The sequence below is a fragment of the Ciconia boyciana genome, chromosome 8 (assembly GCF_034638445.1).
Source record: "Ciconia boyciana chromosome 8, ASM3463844v1, whole genome shotgun sequence".
Classification (NCBI taxonomy): Eukaryota; Metazoa; Chordata; class Aves; order Ciconiiformes; family Ciconiidae; genus Ciconia; species Ciconia boyciana.
The window spans coordinates 49,163,329-49,182,202 of NC_132941.1; the positions used below are offsets into that span (position 1 = coordinate 49,163,329).

General features: G+C 36.3%; 1 protein-coding gene across 8 annotated transcripts in view; it reads left to right on the forward strand.

Annotated features, from left to right (window-relative positions):
* Window positions 1–18,874, forward strand: part of CPEB3 (cytoplasmic polyadenylation element binding protein 3) — a 99,167-nt gene that overhangs the window by 64,822 nt on the left and 15,471 nt on the right. For 6 of the 8 annotated variants that reach the window (XM_072869405.1, XM_072869406.1, XM_072869403.1 and 3 more), the window contains exons 5-6: window positions 523–690; window positions 2,555–2,644. The exons of the other annotated variants lie outside the window; for them this stretch is intronic. In XM_072869405.1, coding sequence (XP_072725506.1) covers window positions 523–690; window positions 2,555–2,644 — 258 coding nt within the window. The remainder of the gene's footprint in view (window positions 1–522; window positions 691–2,554; window positions 2,645–18,874) is intronic. 8 annotated transcript variants of the gene reach the window in all.

Consider the following 18,874-nt stretch of genomic DNA (forward strand, 5'->3'; position numbering starts at 1 on the left):
TATTTTGCTCTTTGCCCCCCTACTCAGACTGGCCTCCGTTCACTCGAGGAGGAAGTGATGCAGCCCTTGTGGTTAGGACCCTGTAAAGCACTCTGAAGGAGACTGTCCTGCTCTGCAGTGCAATGGCTTGAGGGATCTGCTCTTTAAGATCATTCCTTCAAGATCTGTTATGGAAGATTTAAATCTCTAAGAATCGGTTTGAAATGTAAATCTTACAGAGGTTCTTTCTATAGCTATGACACATAATTTCATCAGATAACTTGTTGGTTTTCATTGCTAGCCATTTGCAAGGGTTTGTGTTAAAGCCAAATTAGGTTTATTGTCTTGTAAGGGTAATACAGTCTTGGAAAAATAGCAGCAATACTAATGAACATAATTTGGATAACTGGATCACTTAGCTGGGCCCTTTAATTCAAATTCCGTTAAAGCAAAACAGTAAAAGGAAAAGACAATGTTTTTTACTGAAATATTTAATTCTCCAGGAAATAGCGTTAACTATAGATACTACAAAATCTGTTACAGGTCGGTCTTCACTCTTTCCTTTTGAAGATGGCTTCCTAGACGACAGTCATGGTGATCAGTCTTTATCATCGGGTCTCAGCTCTCCAACACGCTGTCAGAATGGTGAAAGAGTGGAACGCTATTCTAGAAAGGTGTTTGTTGGAGGTCTTCCTCCTGACATTGATGAAGGTACTGTGAATAAGTTACATTGGTGAGATGTGGGAATTGGCTTTGATATAATTACTTTAAAAAGGTCCGATTTTCATAAAAACAAATGTATTTTCCCAGGTATGTCGCTTGTAGTGCTTATGGCATTATTTAAAACAAACACACACCACCACCCCCCGCAACACCTGAGAATATACTTGACATTCTTTTGTACTGTAGACCAGAAGAGATGGAGACAGAAATGCCTGCATAGCAGGTCTTCTAATCTGCAATAGCAGCATGTGTTCCCATGTATGTAAAGTGGGAAAGCTGAAAAAGGGAACTTAGTGGGTACTGTCACTCCTCCATAGTCTTTCCCTGTTCTTTTTAAAAGATGTGATTGACTTTAAGGACTTTGTTAATACAGTCCTTACCAGAATAAATCAGGCTTTAATTAATCAGCTCTTATATCCAGCATATATGCAGTGTTCAGTTGACAAATGTAGGGCAATTAATATGGTTACAAAATAATAATCAGCTTAGTAGGGATGGTCAGGTTTTTTCTCAGTCTCAATCAGTATCTGCTCTACTTGCATGTGCCCCCACACACCCTGACTCCCAAATCAAAATTGTGACAGTTTTTGGTGTATTTTTCATATTGTAGCTGGAATCCACCACTATCTAGCTTCAACTGGCATACATAGGGAATCTGAGGATGCCTTATAATGAAAAGAGAGGGATCTCTGAATCTGATCTACTAAATTGAAGTCTAAACCATGTGCAATTTTAATATAGTATGAGTTTCTGATCTGTGGTTTACAAACAGCCCAAATGCAGTTCCCATGTCACATAATGAGTTGCAGGACTGTTGATACAGGGATGGCTGGGTAATCTGAATTCCCAGCTGTAAGAAGCAGCAGGCCAACAGGTACAACTGAAGTGAACGTTGCCAGGTCACTCAGAATGAAAATATATGCCCAGCCTATCCTGTGAGGAAGTAACATGGCCACTTGGCAGCTGCTACCCTCTTCCATGAGAGGTCTACTCCAGTAACACCTTTTTCCTTCAGCTCCTGCGTTATGCGATATGTGTTTTGTGGCTCTAGATGCTTGAAAAGTCGGACGTGCAGCTCATGGGGTCAGATAAACTGGACACATCTCAAACAGCAATCAGAAATTTGAAAACCACTGCCTTTCTCTTCAAACTTTTCTCCTGATGGATTGTTGCTCTGATCTATCTAGCATCATATTAGACACGATTTTAAACTAATTCTTTCTTTAAAGTACATAAATGCATTGATAAAAAAAGATTTTTTTAAAAAATAACTTAAAATACTTTTTTCTGAAGCATTTGCATGTAGAACAAAATTATTCTATAGGATAGTTTGAAATGTGTGTTCCACAGTGTTTCTAAATTGATGCTCAAAAGCAACGAAATAACTTGGTAATTCAAGGCAGATTTCTAGAGGGGACTGAGGAAGGTGAAAACCCCACAGTCGCATGACCTGATGCAGCCTGCTTTCTAGGGCATGCTACAAGGAGTGGCCATGCTGACATGTAGCTCCTCAGTCAGTCCCATGTGGCTGCATCTGACCCTGCTTTGCAGCTATAATTAGAAATAGACCGCAGCTGAAGCATATTCACTTCTGATAGATCATGTTTGCATTTAATCCTGCTGCAAACTTGCATTAGTGGAATGTAAAATTACATTTTTAAGCAGCCATATATAGCATAGAGGTGAAAGAATAGTTAGGCATCCTCTATGTACATTATTGCAGTTTTCACTGTTCTTAATAGGTGTAGAAAATAGTATGTTGGTTTTGGTTTTTTTTTTTAAAGTAAGAATTTTTACCTTGCCACTGTCAGTCTTCAGATTCTCTCTAAGGTGCCTCATTTGTTTTTTGTAGATGAGATCACTGCCAGCTTTCGTAGGTTTGGACCTCTTGTGGTGGACTGGCCTCACAAAGCTGAAAGCAAGTCATATTTTCCACCTAAAGGTAATTAGTTTAAAATACATTTATGCAGGCTGTTCTGGTAAAAGGAAACTACGGCTGCAATGTGGCAATCCATTACAAAGAAAAGATTTGACTCTTTATGATTAATTTTCTCTCTTTCAACAAGCCTATTTTCAGCAGTTGTCATGATGGAAAAAACACAATTCAGTGACTGAAATGTGGTCCTGTGCGTGTACTTCTTCAGTAAGCCTGGAGTCCCTGAATCATGCCCTAATTTATACTAGCCTTACTTTAGAAGGCAAGTTGCAGAAATTTCCTAGTGCTGATTCTGTTGCAGTTTGCATATTGTAGAAACTATAGGAATAATAGCTGGAAGTCACTGGTGGATTGGGTACATAGTATTTCAAAGAGAAGCATGAGTCCTCTTGGTGTGTTCTGACCCAAGATCCTGCTCAGAACCACAAGGTCTGCATCGGGGCACGCTGGGTGCTGAACGGCAGCAATGAGCTCTGCTAAGAGAGGGCAGGCTGGCATCACGCACCACAGTCACAGAGCTTCTAGGTTGGAGCTGATTTGGTTCAGGGTGGTTTAGAGTGTGCAGGTAAGGCAATTTCATATCTGTCAGCAAAACACTATGCAGACCTGTTTTGGATGAGAAAGAACAGTTTATGGGGAAACCTGTTTGGAGAGTTACCTTGGCTAAATCACATTGCTCTTATAGTATCCTAGTCTCTCCTTTGAGTTTGTGTTATACTATATACATTCTATTCTCAGTTACGCGTGCCTGTTGCGTATAGTTTGGGAGTTCACTCATGATGTGAAACAGTAGCATGAAGTTATACACAGAATTTCTTATCTATATGTTAAGATTTTCTGTTCTCACTGACCCTGAAAGCTCTTAATTGCTCATTAAGGCCACTGATTATTTTGGCAGAAAAATGGGCTGTTCAGTCAGTGAACTAGCTAATCCTACAATACTTTGATAGATATATTTTGACTGTAAAAAACAATACAAATAAAAGCCACCTTAATTTATCTGGAAGCTTAAGTGCTGGAGGTGAAAACTCTGTGACAAATGCTTGCCCTGTAAACAGTATTTGGGGCACTTAAAAACAGAACAAAAACCCATATGTGCTCCCTCTTTCCTGTTCCTTTCTCACAACTCAGCCTTGCTGTCAGTAGTTATTATGCAACATCTGTTCTTTAGTTTAAAAAAACAAAACAAAACTAAAACAAAACAAAAAAACCCCAAACCAGCAAAAAACCACCCCAAACCTCCAAAAAACCCATATATTCCTAAGGACATTTGGTAAAATGTATTATTTTCCCTTTTTATTTTATTTTTAAAGGTCGTTAGGGTTCTTTCTGGCTAGTGAATTCTGATTTTACCTTCACTTACAACTTAAAATGTAGTAAAACCAGCTTCTCCTTGTCCCTAATATCTCCTAGTACTCTCCACTTTTTTCTTTTTTTTCTTTCCTCCTTCTTTCTTTTCTATTTTTTTTCTGTATTAATTCAATAAGTAACTATTCATGGTAGATCAACATGGGACTTCCAATTATGATTTTGTTCTGTATCTGACAGTGGACTAGTTACGCCTCGCCAAACTTGTAAAAATGTTTTTGAGTAAGATCTATTTTAGCAGAAGACAAGGGAATGTAGCCTCACTTCTATTTTTGTTATGATTCTAATGTAGGAAACAGCTTTCAAAGGCCCTGCCAGTTGCCCTGAACGTCTGTCTGAAAGTGCTAAACAACAGTCAATCCCAACTGTTCCAGATTTATTTATAACTGACTTCTTAGTTATCAATCAGGGCTGCAGCATCATACGTCCTGCATTCCTGTCTTTGAGATTCACTTACAGTCATATTAAGCTCGGTAGGTCAAATGTACTGGACTTACTGTGATCCCATATAGGTGGCATCTGCATAGAAGACAATGTTATTACCAGGAGTCAAAGGGTAAAGTTTGAATGTGTATTATAATTTTTTTCACAGCTTTTTGGTCTATTTTATATATATAGAGTACTTATTTTCAAAAGTTATTATGGAGTCATTGAGAGAAGTACCACAATAAAATGTCTCCACTGCTGTTTTTCATTAGAAGTTCCTTCAGAACTAAAATGAAGTATTTTTTATTAATTTTTTTTACTCTTTTATTTTAAGTTGTTTTGATGCATTATCAGGCATTTATTTAAAAAATACAGTGAAATGAAGTGATACTTGAAATTATGCTTGGTACAAAATTCAGTGACATGACTTATTCAGCTGTCAAATACTCATTAATTCAAATGTTTTCTCCCTTTTTCTAGATATCTTCTCTTCCATGTTGCATTGGTAGTCTGTAAATTCTCTGACATTTTGAATATGATTCCTTCAAATGGAAAATATGTAAAAAAAAAAAAAGTCAAATTAAATTACAGAGGAGAAAATGAGTTGGTTTTTGTGTGCTAGCAATCTCAAAGGAAAACAAGAAAAATGCATTGTTGGAATGCAGTGGGGATGATGTGGAGGCTAATCTTTGTTCACACATTAATAAAGCCTGACCTCCAAGGCTTTTCCCACCTACTTGAATGTACCCCACTGTCAGTAAAATTGAACCCTGATCTTTCTGAAAATATGCCATCACCTCCAGACCAACTTTAGTGTCCTTTTGATGGATAGCCTTTTTCATTACTCCTTCATGTCTGTAGGGTCAGACCAGTGGGCAGTGTCTGGACTTATAACAAAGTTCAATATTTTTTTGTTTGTTTGCCTTGATAAGCATTCCGTTAGAGCTTTGGAGCAGACAACATCAGTAGTTGATGCCATGGGTCAGCATAGTCAGCAGTTTTACATGGGGGGCAGTTTTACATCATGGTTTTCTGTCTTCATAGTTACATCCAGGTGATGACATCCCTCACAGTCCTGAGTGTATTAATACAGACTTCCAGTATCTACTTACTGGTATAATTTATTGAATTTGTGGAATGTTTACTATGTTGGTGCAATATATGAATTCCCTATAGTTGCACTGTATTAGGAGCACTTTCTTGATATTCTTAGGGCTAGGAACAAAAGGCTGCAGGAACTATTAGCCATGGCTAATCTGATCAAGCATGAAATCTGAAAGATTAAAATAAAATGTTGCTTACAGTCTAGTGATTCCCCCTGCCCCCCCCCCCCCCCCATCACCTCCCTGAGGGCTTTATCTGGTTAGTTTAGTGGGCAAGTCAAGCCATAGATGTGTAGTCAGTTCTAGCAAGCCTTATTAGCTAATTTATTAGTTGGTATGGTTGACTAGCTTAGGTGCAGTGGCATGCAAGCTGTTTTCAGGACTAGCTGGGGTCCAGAAACATTCCTGCAGCGCTGAGCTTGAACAAAGAAGGTTTTTCTGGATTTGGTATCCTGAGCAGGATGGTGTCACCACAGGTCTGCTTAGGCACATTACCTCAGATTTAGTGCTGTACCTGATGGACATAAACTGGTTGTGTGTGAAATATGCTGAGCTGCAATCTCCAGCATGGTGAGCTACACAAGGCTTATTTCAGTACAGTGCCAACATTATGATTTTGGACCTTGTGGGATCGCAGATCAACATAGATGTGTCTGCACCATATTCCTCAAGCATATCTATACTATCTATATTATCCAGGTTTTCCTGTTTTCCCAGATATTCTAGGTTTTCGTTACCCGTACTGAATCTTGCCTGACATCACAGAATACACTGTGAGCATGTGTTTGGGAAAGCAATTTGTCTTGTTCAATGGTTGAGTTTTGGTTATTATAGTAACAAAACCAAAATCATCTGATAGATCAAATAGCGTTTACAGGATGCATTGGTTGCCAGTGAGCTCAATATTTAGGTTGCTTGAGAGAAGAGGGACTGGTGGCACCCAGCTGTTTTGTCACTGAAAGTGTATATTATGCATTTGGGCAAGAGAAGCTGATAACAGCTGACAATGTGTAAGAGGTTGCTATTTCTAGTTCTGAGCATCTGTATTATTGCCTTAACATTTCTTTTTACCCCCTCCTATGCATTGTAAAGCTTAGCACCATGTTTTTATGTTCGTGTCATCCATGAGGTGATTTTAACACTTTGCTTCTGAGTAAGGCCAATTAATTCCCATTGCCTGAAAAGTCTTTGGATGACTTCCTTTGGCATCTGTTTGGATATGTTAGTAACGGAACTGACAAAATTATAAATGCCATGTGTTGGTCTTGGGTAAGCAGATGCCCAGTTCGTAATGTGTTTACTTGGCTTTCACCACAGAGTTTTGGGAATTAAATGTGGTTTGTGGCTAAGTATTTTTTGAGTACCTATGAGATGTTGAGAAATAATGAAATATGCACTAAAGAATGTTATCAAATGTAGTTACACATTACCATGACACAGTGTATTTCACTCTGGCAAAATCCAGGTAATTCATATTTTATTGCAATATAAATTGATGGGTTTTATACTTATTTGCTGGTCTGCTGAGTTAATCAATGTTTATGCTAACTACAGTAATTTTTTTTCCTTTTTTTATTAAACAGATGGTGCCAACTGTTTCAAAAACATTCTTTTCAGTTTTTTTAACAGATTGCTAGCTTTAAAACAACTTTTTAAAAAAGTTTTTACTGATTTTTCTTTGTGATAACTATGATTTTTCAATCAATTTCTAGCAATGTTTAAAAACATCACAACGTATTTTAAAATGACAAAAATTATGCAAAAGTCTTCCTCTGTTCCTTTTCATTTAGGAGGACTGATGTTTGGATAAAGATGAGATATAGAGTGAGAAAATGAAGCATGGCAGAGCTTGGAAATAGGATGGCTTTGGAATGGGAGGAATGCTTTGGCTTTACAGTTGATTTAGATGTGTGGTGCAGCAGTCTGATCCTCTTGTGTTTTCCCTGTTCTTCAGTTAGTTATTCTGTTGTTAGATGAAAATAAGCACACTTGTCCCTACTGCTCTGCAGGGGACACTAAGGGTGAACAAGATCTCATGAAGAAGAAAATAGTGTATGCAAAGTTGCACAAAGTAACATTGTGAAGTGATTCTCATGCTTTAATTTAAAACAACTGGTGAGACAGACTGTACAAGCCTTCCTGATGATTGCTAAGGTAACGTTAGATGGGAACATTGTTGTTGGTAGTCTTTTGACTGATCTTGATTTCATGGATGAGGAGTATTTGCATGGTTGATTCCATTGCCACTGCACTGGCAACAGTAGCTTCTGCCAGAGGAACTAGAATGAATGGTTGCAAGGAGGAAGTGTGGAGCCATAAGTCTAATTTCATCAGCTATCTTCACAAGAAGGTATCTGGTTTGTCCGAATACAGCAATCTGTTGTACGGAAACTAATTGCTTTGGCTTAAATGATCTAATACCATACCACCAAAGTCCAGCATAAAATGCCTACCCAATTTTTATGTTTTAAAAACTGAAGTCAGAGATCGTAATATTTGCTAGCATGGAAACTGACGTTCCTTATCCAGAAATACATTGTATGGCAAATAGTGATGCAAGATCTTTTTTAAACTTTGCTTACGTATGTTCCAACACAGATGTGCACAACGTCAGTCTTTTACCCTCTGATGTCTGAGGCAATGTATGTAATTTGTAGTCCCTGTGTCTTCCCACAGCAGGGCAGCATAATCCCAAATCAATGCAATTCACAAAATGTGCGGTAGCAAAATGCAGTACACACTAATCTGCTCTTCTGTAGCTGTGTAACTGAAGGTTGTTTTTGTATAGAATTTTCTTTCAGGTTCTTGATGACTTTTGTTTAAGCCCCCTTTTGTAAAGCTCTTCACACTATTTCCTGTCTTGTCCTAAATGTTTGAGGATTTTTGGTGGTGTACTGATAATGATGATTTTAAAATGTCTGTCTTTGAGACTGCTGTGCCGGTTACCAAAGAGCATTCAAGGAGCTTGCTTCATCTAAGAGAATCTCTGTCCCTAAAACTATGCCATTTGCAATTTTTTTTTCTAGGGGTAAACAAGAATCTGATGAGGCAAAACATAAAAATATTTTTGAGCAATCAAGCCTAGGCGGAACAACTCTGATTCTGAAGTAGCTTTGCAGGATTATTCTCTCCCAGCTTTCATGTTGCTTTCAACAAATGCTGTTTTCTTTCAGAATTGCTAGGTTGCAAGAGAATTTTTTTTAACCCTGAAGAAACCACAATTTTTTAGCAAGCATTTGTTGACCCTTCTTCAGTCAGCAAATTCTGATGCCTAAGGAATGACCAGGTCTCTTCAGAAGGGACTCAGTATCCATAGTCTCCACAGGATTTGGTAGTAAAGGTGTTTCTGTCAGCCTTACTAGTTGCTTATGACTACAGTAACCAAATAAGTAAATAAAGGCTATTTATTATGAGAATAATGTAATGATTGTAGCCAAATATTCCTAATGTAGTTTAGGTTATTACTGAAAACCTTATTTTGAGAGGCAGGACTGTGCAAGTTTAGAAAGGATGGGTAGTGTAGAATTCAAGAATGAAAGTTGGGTTTCTGGGCTCCAGTACAAAGTCATAAAGCAGAGTAAATCCAACCCCAGCAGCTTCTGTCTTCCTCATTAGTGTAAACCAAATGTTCCTATGAGAAAAAAATCTTATTCTTCAAAAACAAATTTTTCCCTTTCTGCCTACTTCCCTCTCTTCTTTATTCTCATTATGTTGTGTCAGAAAGCTTTTTCCAATCAAGACATGACAAATTTGATGTAATGCCCACAATTACTGGATCAGCTCCTTTTCAGGACTGTTTTTGATGTGGGAAGGCAGGGTTGGGAGGGGCAGATGTTGGGCTGCAATTATTGATAGTGGCTCTCAATTATTATTCTCAATTATTACTCTGTAAGAATCGATCTTGCAACACCACATGCTTGATACCACTCTGTAAGATGTTCTCCTAAGTGTAGTAGTCTTGTGAGATTTTATGTAATGGGACCAAATCAAATTATTTTCTGCCTTTTACACAAAAGAAGGCTGTTGTCCAAATTTAGATCTCTGTCCTATCAATAAATTTATCCCTCATTTATGTTTGTGGGGGTTTGTTTGTTTGTTTTTTGCCCTGCTTGCAAGAAATTGGGGTTGACTTTTAGTCTACAGGACATTTGTCTATGTGTAGACTGTTTTTTTTCCTTCTTTTTTTTTTCTTCCTCCAAAGACTTCAAAGTTCTTAAGATATCTCTGATAGGCTGGAGTACCTCCTCAACAGATTCTTGGTTAGTCACCAGTGTCTTGGCATTTTTGGTAGTTCTTTTGTTCAGATAAATAACATTTTTAGGATCAACTGTCAAATCACATTGGATAATATGATGTCTGTGTACTATAATATGTTGTATGTGTACAACACACAAATAAAGGACTAACTTTTCTGTTTTTTGAAGAATATGCATTTGGGGCTAATGTGTCATACAGGAAAGAAATTCAGTAGCTCTCCATCACCCAGGTTCCTCTCTATTGCTTAAGCAGATTATTTAAGCAGGAAAAGTTCTGTTGCCTCAAAAGTGAGAGTTCAAGGGCTATGATAGTCCTAGAGTAACTTTTCCAGTGTCTGTTGCTAATATGATAAATTTTACTGTCAGACTTACTTGTTATCCACATGAAAATGAAGATTTTAGTATTTGGTATCTAAAGATGAATACAAGTCTACAGTTTTTCATGGCTGCACTTCTAATTTGCTAGAGAAACAACTTGTTTTCATAGTCGTCCTCACTAATGTGCTAGTCCCCAGTGTTTCCAGAAAAAAAACTGTAAAGACAATCCTGGGTGATGTTTTCAATTTCAGCCTGGATGTGCATTTGTCAACCAAACTCTTTCATATCTGAATCTATTGGAAAGTATTTTATATAACTAGGGGGTTCACTGCAATTAACCATGTAACTTCATTTTACAGCATTAGTAATAAATTGGTAGAAAAGTTTTGTAGTCATAACTGTTCAGAAGCTGTTCAGAAGTTTTTGACAGAGGCAAAATACCTTTTTTACAACACAGAAGTCAATATGGAAGGTTGTTTTGCTGTATTCAAAACTGCCTTAAATTTTAGACTTCTTCTGTTGGACTATGTGATTATTGGAAGAAGACAGGATGTCTCATAACTCTGTCAGCAGTCTTATGGCCAGTATCATCAAAAGACCTTGGATTTCCCACAGAAAAAAATCAGATTTCTAAAAGACCTAATTGATTTGTTGGTAGCAATTAAAGGAGGCATACTTTGGAAGCCCATAATCATGGTCTGCAGTCTATGTATCACTTTTCTATTAAACTGTATCTAATGCCTCTCAGTTTTGCTTTGACTGATGGGCTAGGTAGTATGTTACATGAGGAGAGATACTTAGGCCACATCCATTGCTTCCAGCAAAGCCAGTTTTGAAGTTCATACGCATCACATCTGCACCTACTGATAGGTTTTTCTCATAAGCCTCCTGACTCTTTAGGGAAAACTAAAGGTCAGGTGTTGGAGTTCCATAATTTTCTCTTTCCAGAACAAAGTCTTTCCATAAATCATCTAGATGCTTTTCTGTTGGTCATATGCCAAAGAGGCAGGCTGTTTTCTCTCACTCACTGCCAGGAAGGGTTAAGATTGCAATGGGATTTCTTATACTTTACACAAACTATCTATTTTATCAGAGTACATTTGAGTTAAGTCACAGTTGATATTTAAGGCCTGTTTCAAGGGGATTGCTGCTTCCAGAATCTAAAGAGCAGCTGGTTGGAGTCTGGTTCATGCATCTACTAATCACTACTCAATCAAATCACGCAAGCTTTCAATCAAATGCCCAGTTCAGTAGGTTCTGTTTAAATAGCAATTCCAAGCGTCCACTTTCTGGACTAACTGTTGCAGTAAATTTGTTTGGGCAGACGCTGAAATAATTGACTAGGATATTTCAATAAGACTTACCTGCATACAGTGCCCATATTTTTTTCTTCATTGTTGTGCAGCTCTTACCTGCAGTAAAACTTATTGAAATTCTGACTTATTTAGACTAAATATATCTCTGACGTGAATGGAAAATAGACAAGTGTTTGGTTAAATGATGCAGTAGTCTGAAGAATTGATAGTGGCCAAAAAAAAAAAAATCAAATTTCAGACAAGTTTACTGATGTCTCTTTTTGGACAGAAACAGGAAATCTTAAAGATAGTCCTTATTAAAGAATGCATTCTTTTATGAGTTTTTCAGGAGTATATCTTGCATATTCAGTATCTTGTAGTATATCAGTAACTGCCACCAACTTACATGCAAATTGAATATTTTTTTTAATTTATTGGGCAATTAATTTTAATAAAGCTAGACTTGGTTGTGATCACAGGTTTTAAATCTTAATGTTCTTAAAGAAGGTCTCAGAGATAAAGGAGAAGCCCTATTAATTCATCTTCTAATAATCAAAGATGAATCTGACAAATCATCAGCTATCCAAATCAGGGACAGGGTTAAGTTCAAAATTTTAACTGTTTTTAGCTCTTACTTCGGGAGATGCAGATCCTCTTTTAAAAGAAAGCTTTGTATTTAGTGAAACAGAAGCACATAGAGCTTGATGACTGACTTAATGATATTTCCTAAATAAGAGCACCAAATCATGCATTTTTACGGGTGTGCATCTTTGTCATTTTTGTGGATGACAAATAATATATTAGACTGTGATATATGGTATATTAATTGAACGTACATGTATATTGTACTGCTTGTATCAAACTGCTATTGTACTGCTTATATCACTGAGTAGCTTACACATCACACATGGCCTACTCAGGAGGTAAAAATACGGTCTGGTGTAGATTCCCACTGGATTTGTAGCTACTGTGAAATGTCTGTATGAGGAAGAAAATATGAATTCTGATTGAGAAGTCTCTTATTGAGGATATATTTAAATAGTGAATGGATATTTAGCTAAAATGAAGTATATTAAATAATTCTATGTAGCTACTGTTTATACTGAAATTTTGGATTGGATAATGGCTAAAATACTCCTAAGCAGACTGAAAAATATGTTCCTTCTTCACTATTGTCATTTCATAGTACACATATGAAAGCAAATGGTGCTAATTCTGATTTGAATGACTGTCAGTTCACAATATCTACCTAAATTTTCTTTCAAAACCCACTAATGACGAAGACACTAAAAAAAGGTTTAAGGCGGCAAAAACAGGGTGGAGAAGTGAAAGCATTACCTGGAATTTGAACATATCTAAGTACAGAAAAAGCTTTCACTTTTGTCAAACGTAAGCAGTGAAATGTTTGTCTGATTCTCATTAACCACTTATAAAGCCAAGTAGATTTTACTGTGGTTTGTGCCCCCCCCCCCCCCCCCCGCAATGGAAACACTACTTTCATTAAATGTTGCTTTTCTTTTGTTTTGTAAATGGAAATATATGAATTGATCTGTAAGTATTATGGGCTCCAGGATAAAAGCAGTCCTTTGAATGGTGATATCGAGGATGTAGCGCTCTGCTAATAGCTTGCGCTATGTCTTGTTTTGCTAATAATTTATGAAGCACCAAATTCTTCTTTCGAATCATTGAAGTAAGTTCAAGGCGATGACTGGGGGTGGTGGAGAGAGATTCTGTACTAGTACTGCAGCGTATTCACTGTTTTTGAGGGTCATCTAAAAAATAAGTTGTTCCCTACTCACGCTCCCCTGATCAGTTGTAATCATTTCATGCATTACAAGCTCATGCTCTCTTTATAAATTCCTGTAAGCATTATAATATTCCATATTCCGTTCCTAAAATCACTGCAATGATGCACACAATTCTACCCCTATGATAATGATACAGTAATATAAAATTAGTGCAATATCATCTGAATATATAAATCAGCAATTTATCAAAGATAATATCCCAAATTATGCTTCTGTTCTCTCAAATCAGAGGTCAGGTCTGGCAATGGGAATTCATCAGGTGCTGGAATGAAAGATGCTTTCTGATTTCAAGAGCTAGGAGCAGCTGAGAACTGGTGTGTCTCTCAGATGTCTCAGTGCATGGTTGGCAGTTTTTATCTACTTTATACCATGCAAATTCTACCTGGTTTGGGGACCTATGATGTATGTGACTACTGATTATACTACTTCAGTATAATCTGTCTGTTGTATACAGTATAAGTCTGTTGTATACCAATGGAGGCTGTGCAGTTTTCATTTAATAAAGTGAAAATCATAATGTTTTAGAGGATTTGATAAGTCCAATAATTTTTTTTTGTAAAATGTACCATTCTGATCTTCCAGGAAAATGCATAATCTCACTAACCAGACACTTTTTTTGTTTTTTTGGTTTTTTTGAGAAATAGAAATTTGTTCTGCAACTATGAGTAGTCCAGTTTTGGAAAAACCTTCTGTTATTAAGGAAGGTTTTTCAAGCTGCATCTTTTCTATATAGTCAACAAAGACAAGAAACTTGAGCAAATAGAACCTGAAAACAATCCACATGTGAGTGAACATTCAAACCAGTTATTAACCAGCAATGCACCACAGCAGCTGTTGACAAATTGACTACTTGATTAAAAGAAAAGTCAAAGCCTAGTACTGAAGCTCTGCATTCTGTCTTAAGAAATGTCGTACAACTTCAGTTCCTCTCTAGGCACAGTTTGCTCCCTGTGAAGCGCAGATTTCCTGTCTTCTCACAGGAGAGTTAGGATCGTACAAAATCAGGAAATGTGTTGCTGGCTTGGTCTATGTAAATGACATGGGGTATCTTCTCTTTTTGATTGAAGTTCTTTACTTTGATTCAGCTCTTGACAACAGTCCCAAGTGTTTTGTGTATCACAGCTCTAGTAAGTGCTGTTTCCTTTCTTCTTTAAAAATAAGTTTTAAGAAAAATATATAATTTTAAATGAAATATATTGTAAACCCCAATATCATATTTTATTAATTAAAAATAACTTACTTCAGCTAAAAAGTAGCCTGGATTTTTGGGCTTTTGCTTTCTTCCCCTGAAAATCTTTCTGTTGAATTTATTTTACCTCATGCTAACACTATGCATGAAATAGAAGTTGAAATCAAGCAGACAACTTATATTAATCTAGAATTTTTCTATGTTAATGTTGCTTGGAGTAGAATTGGAAATTGGCTTACTTGCAAAGAAGAGTAACAGGTTTTGTTCAAACTTGGAGACTGATCTCTTTTGAGCCATCTGTTCAGAGTAAAAGCAGCAGCAGCGGACCTGACCCCCTCCAGATGATGACAATGACCTGCTCTGCCCAGAGCAGTCACCATTTCATATTGCCCTTGAAAACCAAAATTGAAAAATTCAATTCTGAATTTAGTTGCTTTTTTGATATTTATGAATGTAAATGCATGTTTTTTCATGCTGCTGACCCAGTAAACTTCAAAAGATAGCTCTTGCCTCATCAAAAATTTAGTCTTTGATTAATTCATGTGACTACTCTTACAACTATAATAAACCAAATTGTATGTTATAGCCTTTCTTTTATGTTTTTATACCCTTTAATTCTGATTTATAGCTGCTATAGATCATGTTGCAGTCTGAAGTCTGAAGTTTTAAAATGGCTGTGACCTTTGAAAGAGGAGACAACCCTATAAATTTGCTGTTGCAATGTTTGACACTAGTGTAGAAGTAAAATGCCAGATAAAAAGAGAGGCTTTAGTACGCTTGTAGAATATTCTTTTAGTTTAAAAAAAAAAAAAAAAAGAAAAAAAAGGCATTTCAATGTTTTCTTTTTCAATACAGGTGGGTAGGAGTATTTTTACTACAGGACAAGCTGAGATGGTGTATGTATACTGTGTTTCCCCCCCCCCCCCGCCCCCAGGCAGTGAAAGTCGAAGTAGTGATGACTAGCAAATCCCTTCTGATTGTTGACATATTTTGGAATTGAAAGGATTTATAAACCTTTAACTGTATATATTCACTACAGCACTACTGAAATGTCCTTTCTATTCTGCACTGAAGTGCAGAGGAAACATTGGGGTACCTCTCCCATGTTCCAAAAATAATTTATGTCCTCATGGAGCAAGCAGACATTCTGTGCGTGGTTTGTTTGTTTGGTTTTTTTCCCCATTTAAATTGAAGATGTAGGGAAAAACCATAATATTTATGACATATTTATGACATTATCTCCATAATGACATATATTTATGACATATTTATGACATTATCTCCATAACATTTATGACAACATAGGAGGTTTCTAATTTCTCTGTTATTTGTGATACGGTAAGATCATTAGTAGTAAGTTTTAAATGTTAGTTTCCATTCTTTTGGTAATCTCAGTGATGTGGATTATTTAATGGTAAAATTGGAATTAAGAAGACATGCAGTTTATTTTACAGAAGCTACTGATACAGAACCTCAGTTTTCATTCAACTTTTCCATATGATCTGCTTGCTTGCTGACTTTTCTTGATATGCATCCTGTCTTCCATTTAACTATTTACGCTTCATTTAATTGCTATTTAGATTCAGGATCCAATTATTTTTCAATGGAACTGAGGATATGGAGTGCATACCTTTAATTAAAAACAAACAAAACCTACCCCAAAACCTGTCTTTAATGTGGCATATGGGGAATTTCTTACATATCAGACTACTCAGACTTAGTCTGGTACTCATGAAAAACATGTAAAAATGAATAGGAGTCGTTGTAAGATGCTAAACTGTTCACTTTTCTTATACACCTTTTGTTTTTTAGAGAAAGGAATCAGCTGACAGGTCATACACTGCCATTTAAAATTAGACTGACTAAAAGAAATTCATCTCTGCAGCCTGGACTAAAACATAATTTCACTCTTCTGCAGTAGCTAAGTGAGATTACAGCCCTTTCTATTTTGAGGTTTCTTAAGTATTTAAAGCCTTTGATGTTTTTTGAAAATCCAGTCATGTCACTGCAATGTTTAAAAGAAAGTCTGCATTTTTTTTAACACCTCGGATTTTTATTTTTCAAAACTTAGTTTCATTTTTAATAGTCATTTCATCTTTGGATTTAGAAATGTGTTTTATTCATGTTCAAAGCATCTTCTAATAAGATTACTAAGGGTGACTTTGAGCAATGACCCTTTGTCATCACATTAACTGATTTAGAAATTTGGTTCGCACTGTTTCTAAATGCTCACTTGCTGTATGCTTTTAAAACAAATTTATTCTAAAAGTTCTAGTAAATACAACCATAATTCAATTCAAAACTATTTTTTAAAATTGAGAAAAAATAAAAGAAGAAAGTGCTGTTTATATTTCATGAAAAAATTAAGTCTATTTAAATCTACTTTTTTGAGGTAGCCATCTCGACCATCTAAAAATAAACCCAAAGACATGAGACTAGAACGTTAATTTTCTTTGCCAGTTTAACTCCATCATATTTTTTACATAATAATATGAGGTAGATATATATATTGAAATACTTTTATAAGAGATCTTGGGTGGATGGTAGATTTTATTGTAATCTTGGAGCCTATAAAACATCAGAAAGGACACTGTCTAAGCTTTAAAAAGACAGAATGAAAGAAAATGTGCTTCAAAGGTAGTTTAACTTTTTTCAAGTGTAAGTAAGTAGTCTTTCCATTTTGCATATGAAATGAATACATGTGACTACCCAAAGACTGTTCTGACTTGCTATCCAGTATGTAAGGAGAAGAGAAAATCCTTCTCTTCATTGTCTTAGTTCTGCCACCCAACATCAGTGTTATAAAACTGAAAACACATGTGTGTCTCACATGTGTGAAAACACACCTTAGAATATGATTTCTATATCTGATCTTGTAAGTGGTCTGAATTTTGGGAATTGTGGATTTGAGGTCAATTACATAGGAAATCAGTAGATTATATGCAGACCTCTGACATGGATATTAAAATACTCTTTGACCTTACATATAATTCTTCATTACAATTTTTTCCTTTATTGGAAAAGTAGCCCCAATTCTAAGAGCCAGAAATAGGTTAATCCTTCCCTCTTTGGTTATATAGCATTCGAATGCCAAAATGCTGGCTACCGGAAGACGCAGCTCATGGTTGATGTATTTGAACAGCAATTTATATATTGCTGTTCTCAAATGCAAGAACTTAAAGAACTTATGAATCACTTATAGTATTCACAAGTTGAGCATAAACCGGTAAACTTTAGTTAATGTAAAGGGATGGAATGAATTCACAATTAACTTCTAAGAAAGAAATTTCTAAGAAAAACTTCTGATTGAATTAAATCCACTCTGGACTTCATTAAGTGAGAGATCTGTGCAGCTACTCCATTAGCACCTTTCTGAAATATTCCTTTATCACTAAGTAACTAGACACTGTTCAGACAACCTTAGCACTCAAACATTAGTAATTAATCACTTTAACTGAAAGGAGTGTAAAAATTCTACTATACCAAACTTCTTTCCTACCTTCTCTCATGGGTTACAAAACACAGTGAATTATTTAATTTCACTCCACCAAACTTTGTGCCTAATGATGGAGCCATACAAGGAAGGTGTTACCAGGTTTAGAAGAATAAAATAAAGGTTTGGGGTTTTTTTTGGCATCTTTTATTCATGGATGCTCTGAAATGCAGTCAGTCTTTTCCTGGTGAGCCATGTAAGCCATGAAGCTGGATCATCTTTAACTCTGAGAAATATTTTGGTCTAGGCAAGAAGATGGTCTTCTCTGATAAACTCTACCAGCTATGGCTTGCTAAGTTGAATAGCGTCTACAAGGCCCATAAGTTTATTTTCTTTCTCGCCTGATACACTTAATACACATTCTGCCCTAATAAAGGTTCATTAGTAGTTCTTTTCACTTTAATTACATTGAGGAAGGATGGGCAGAACACATGCATGATGCACTCCAACATGATTGCCTGTAATTTGTACCAACATGACAGTTTTTAACATAAAAGTATGAACATCAAGATTCTGCTATTACAAGAAAGGCAGAATAAGCACCTTTAAGCTTTCCATCTAGCACGTTGTCTTGAAGAGATCACTGAAGCCTTATTACAAAATGTGCTTTCAGTAATACAGAAAGGTTCCCATCATTAGAGAAGGTACGCCTATGTTGATATTAATTGAAACAGAGATTTTCCAGACTGTCTAGGCTGGCAAAAATGCATTTTTCCAGACTATAGCAACATTATATGGTAGTTCTAAGCGTATCTTGCATTTCAAGTGACAACCTTTTTCAAGCTAGTGGGACACAGCTTATATGCCAGATTTTCCAGTTTGTTCTCAGCAAGGTTAAGTGAAATTAGACCAACTGGACTGAATTATCCTTTCATATGGAAATTGTGTCACAGTTTAGATGACAGAATGGGACATGTACAAAGGAGCTTAGTTCTTGTACTGCTTTCCATAAAATAATGAATCCTTGAGCTCAAGGTTGA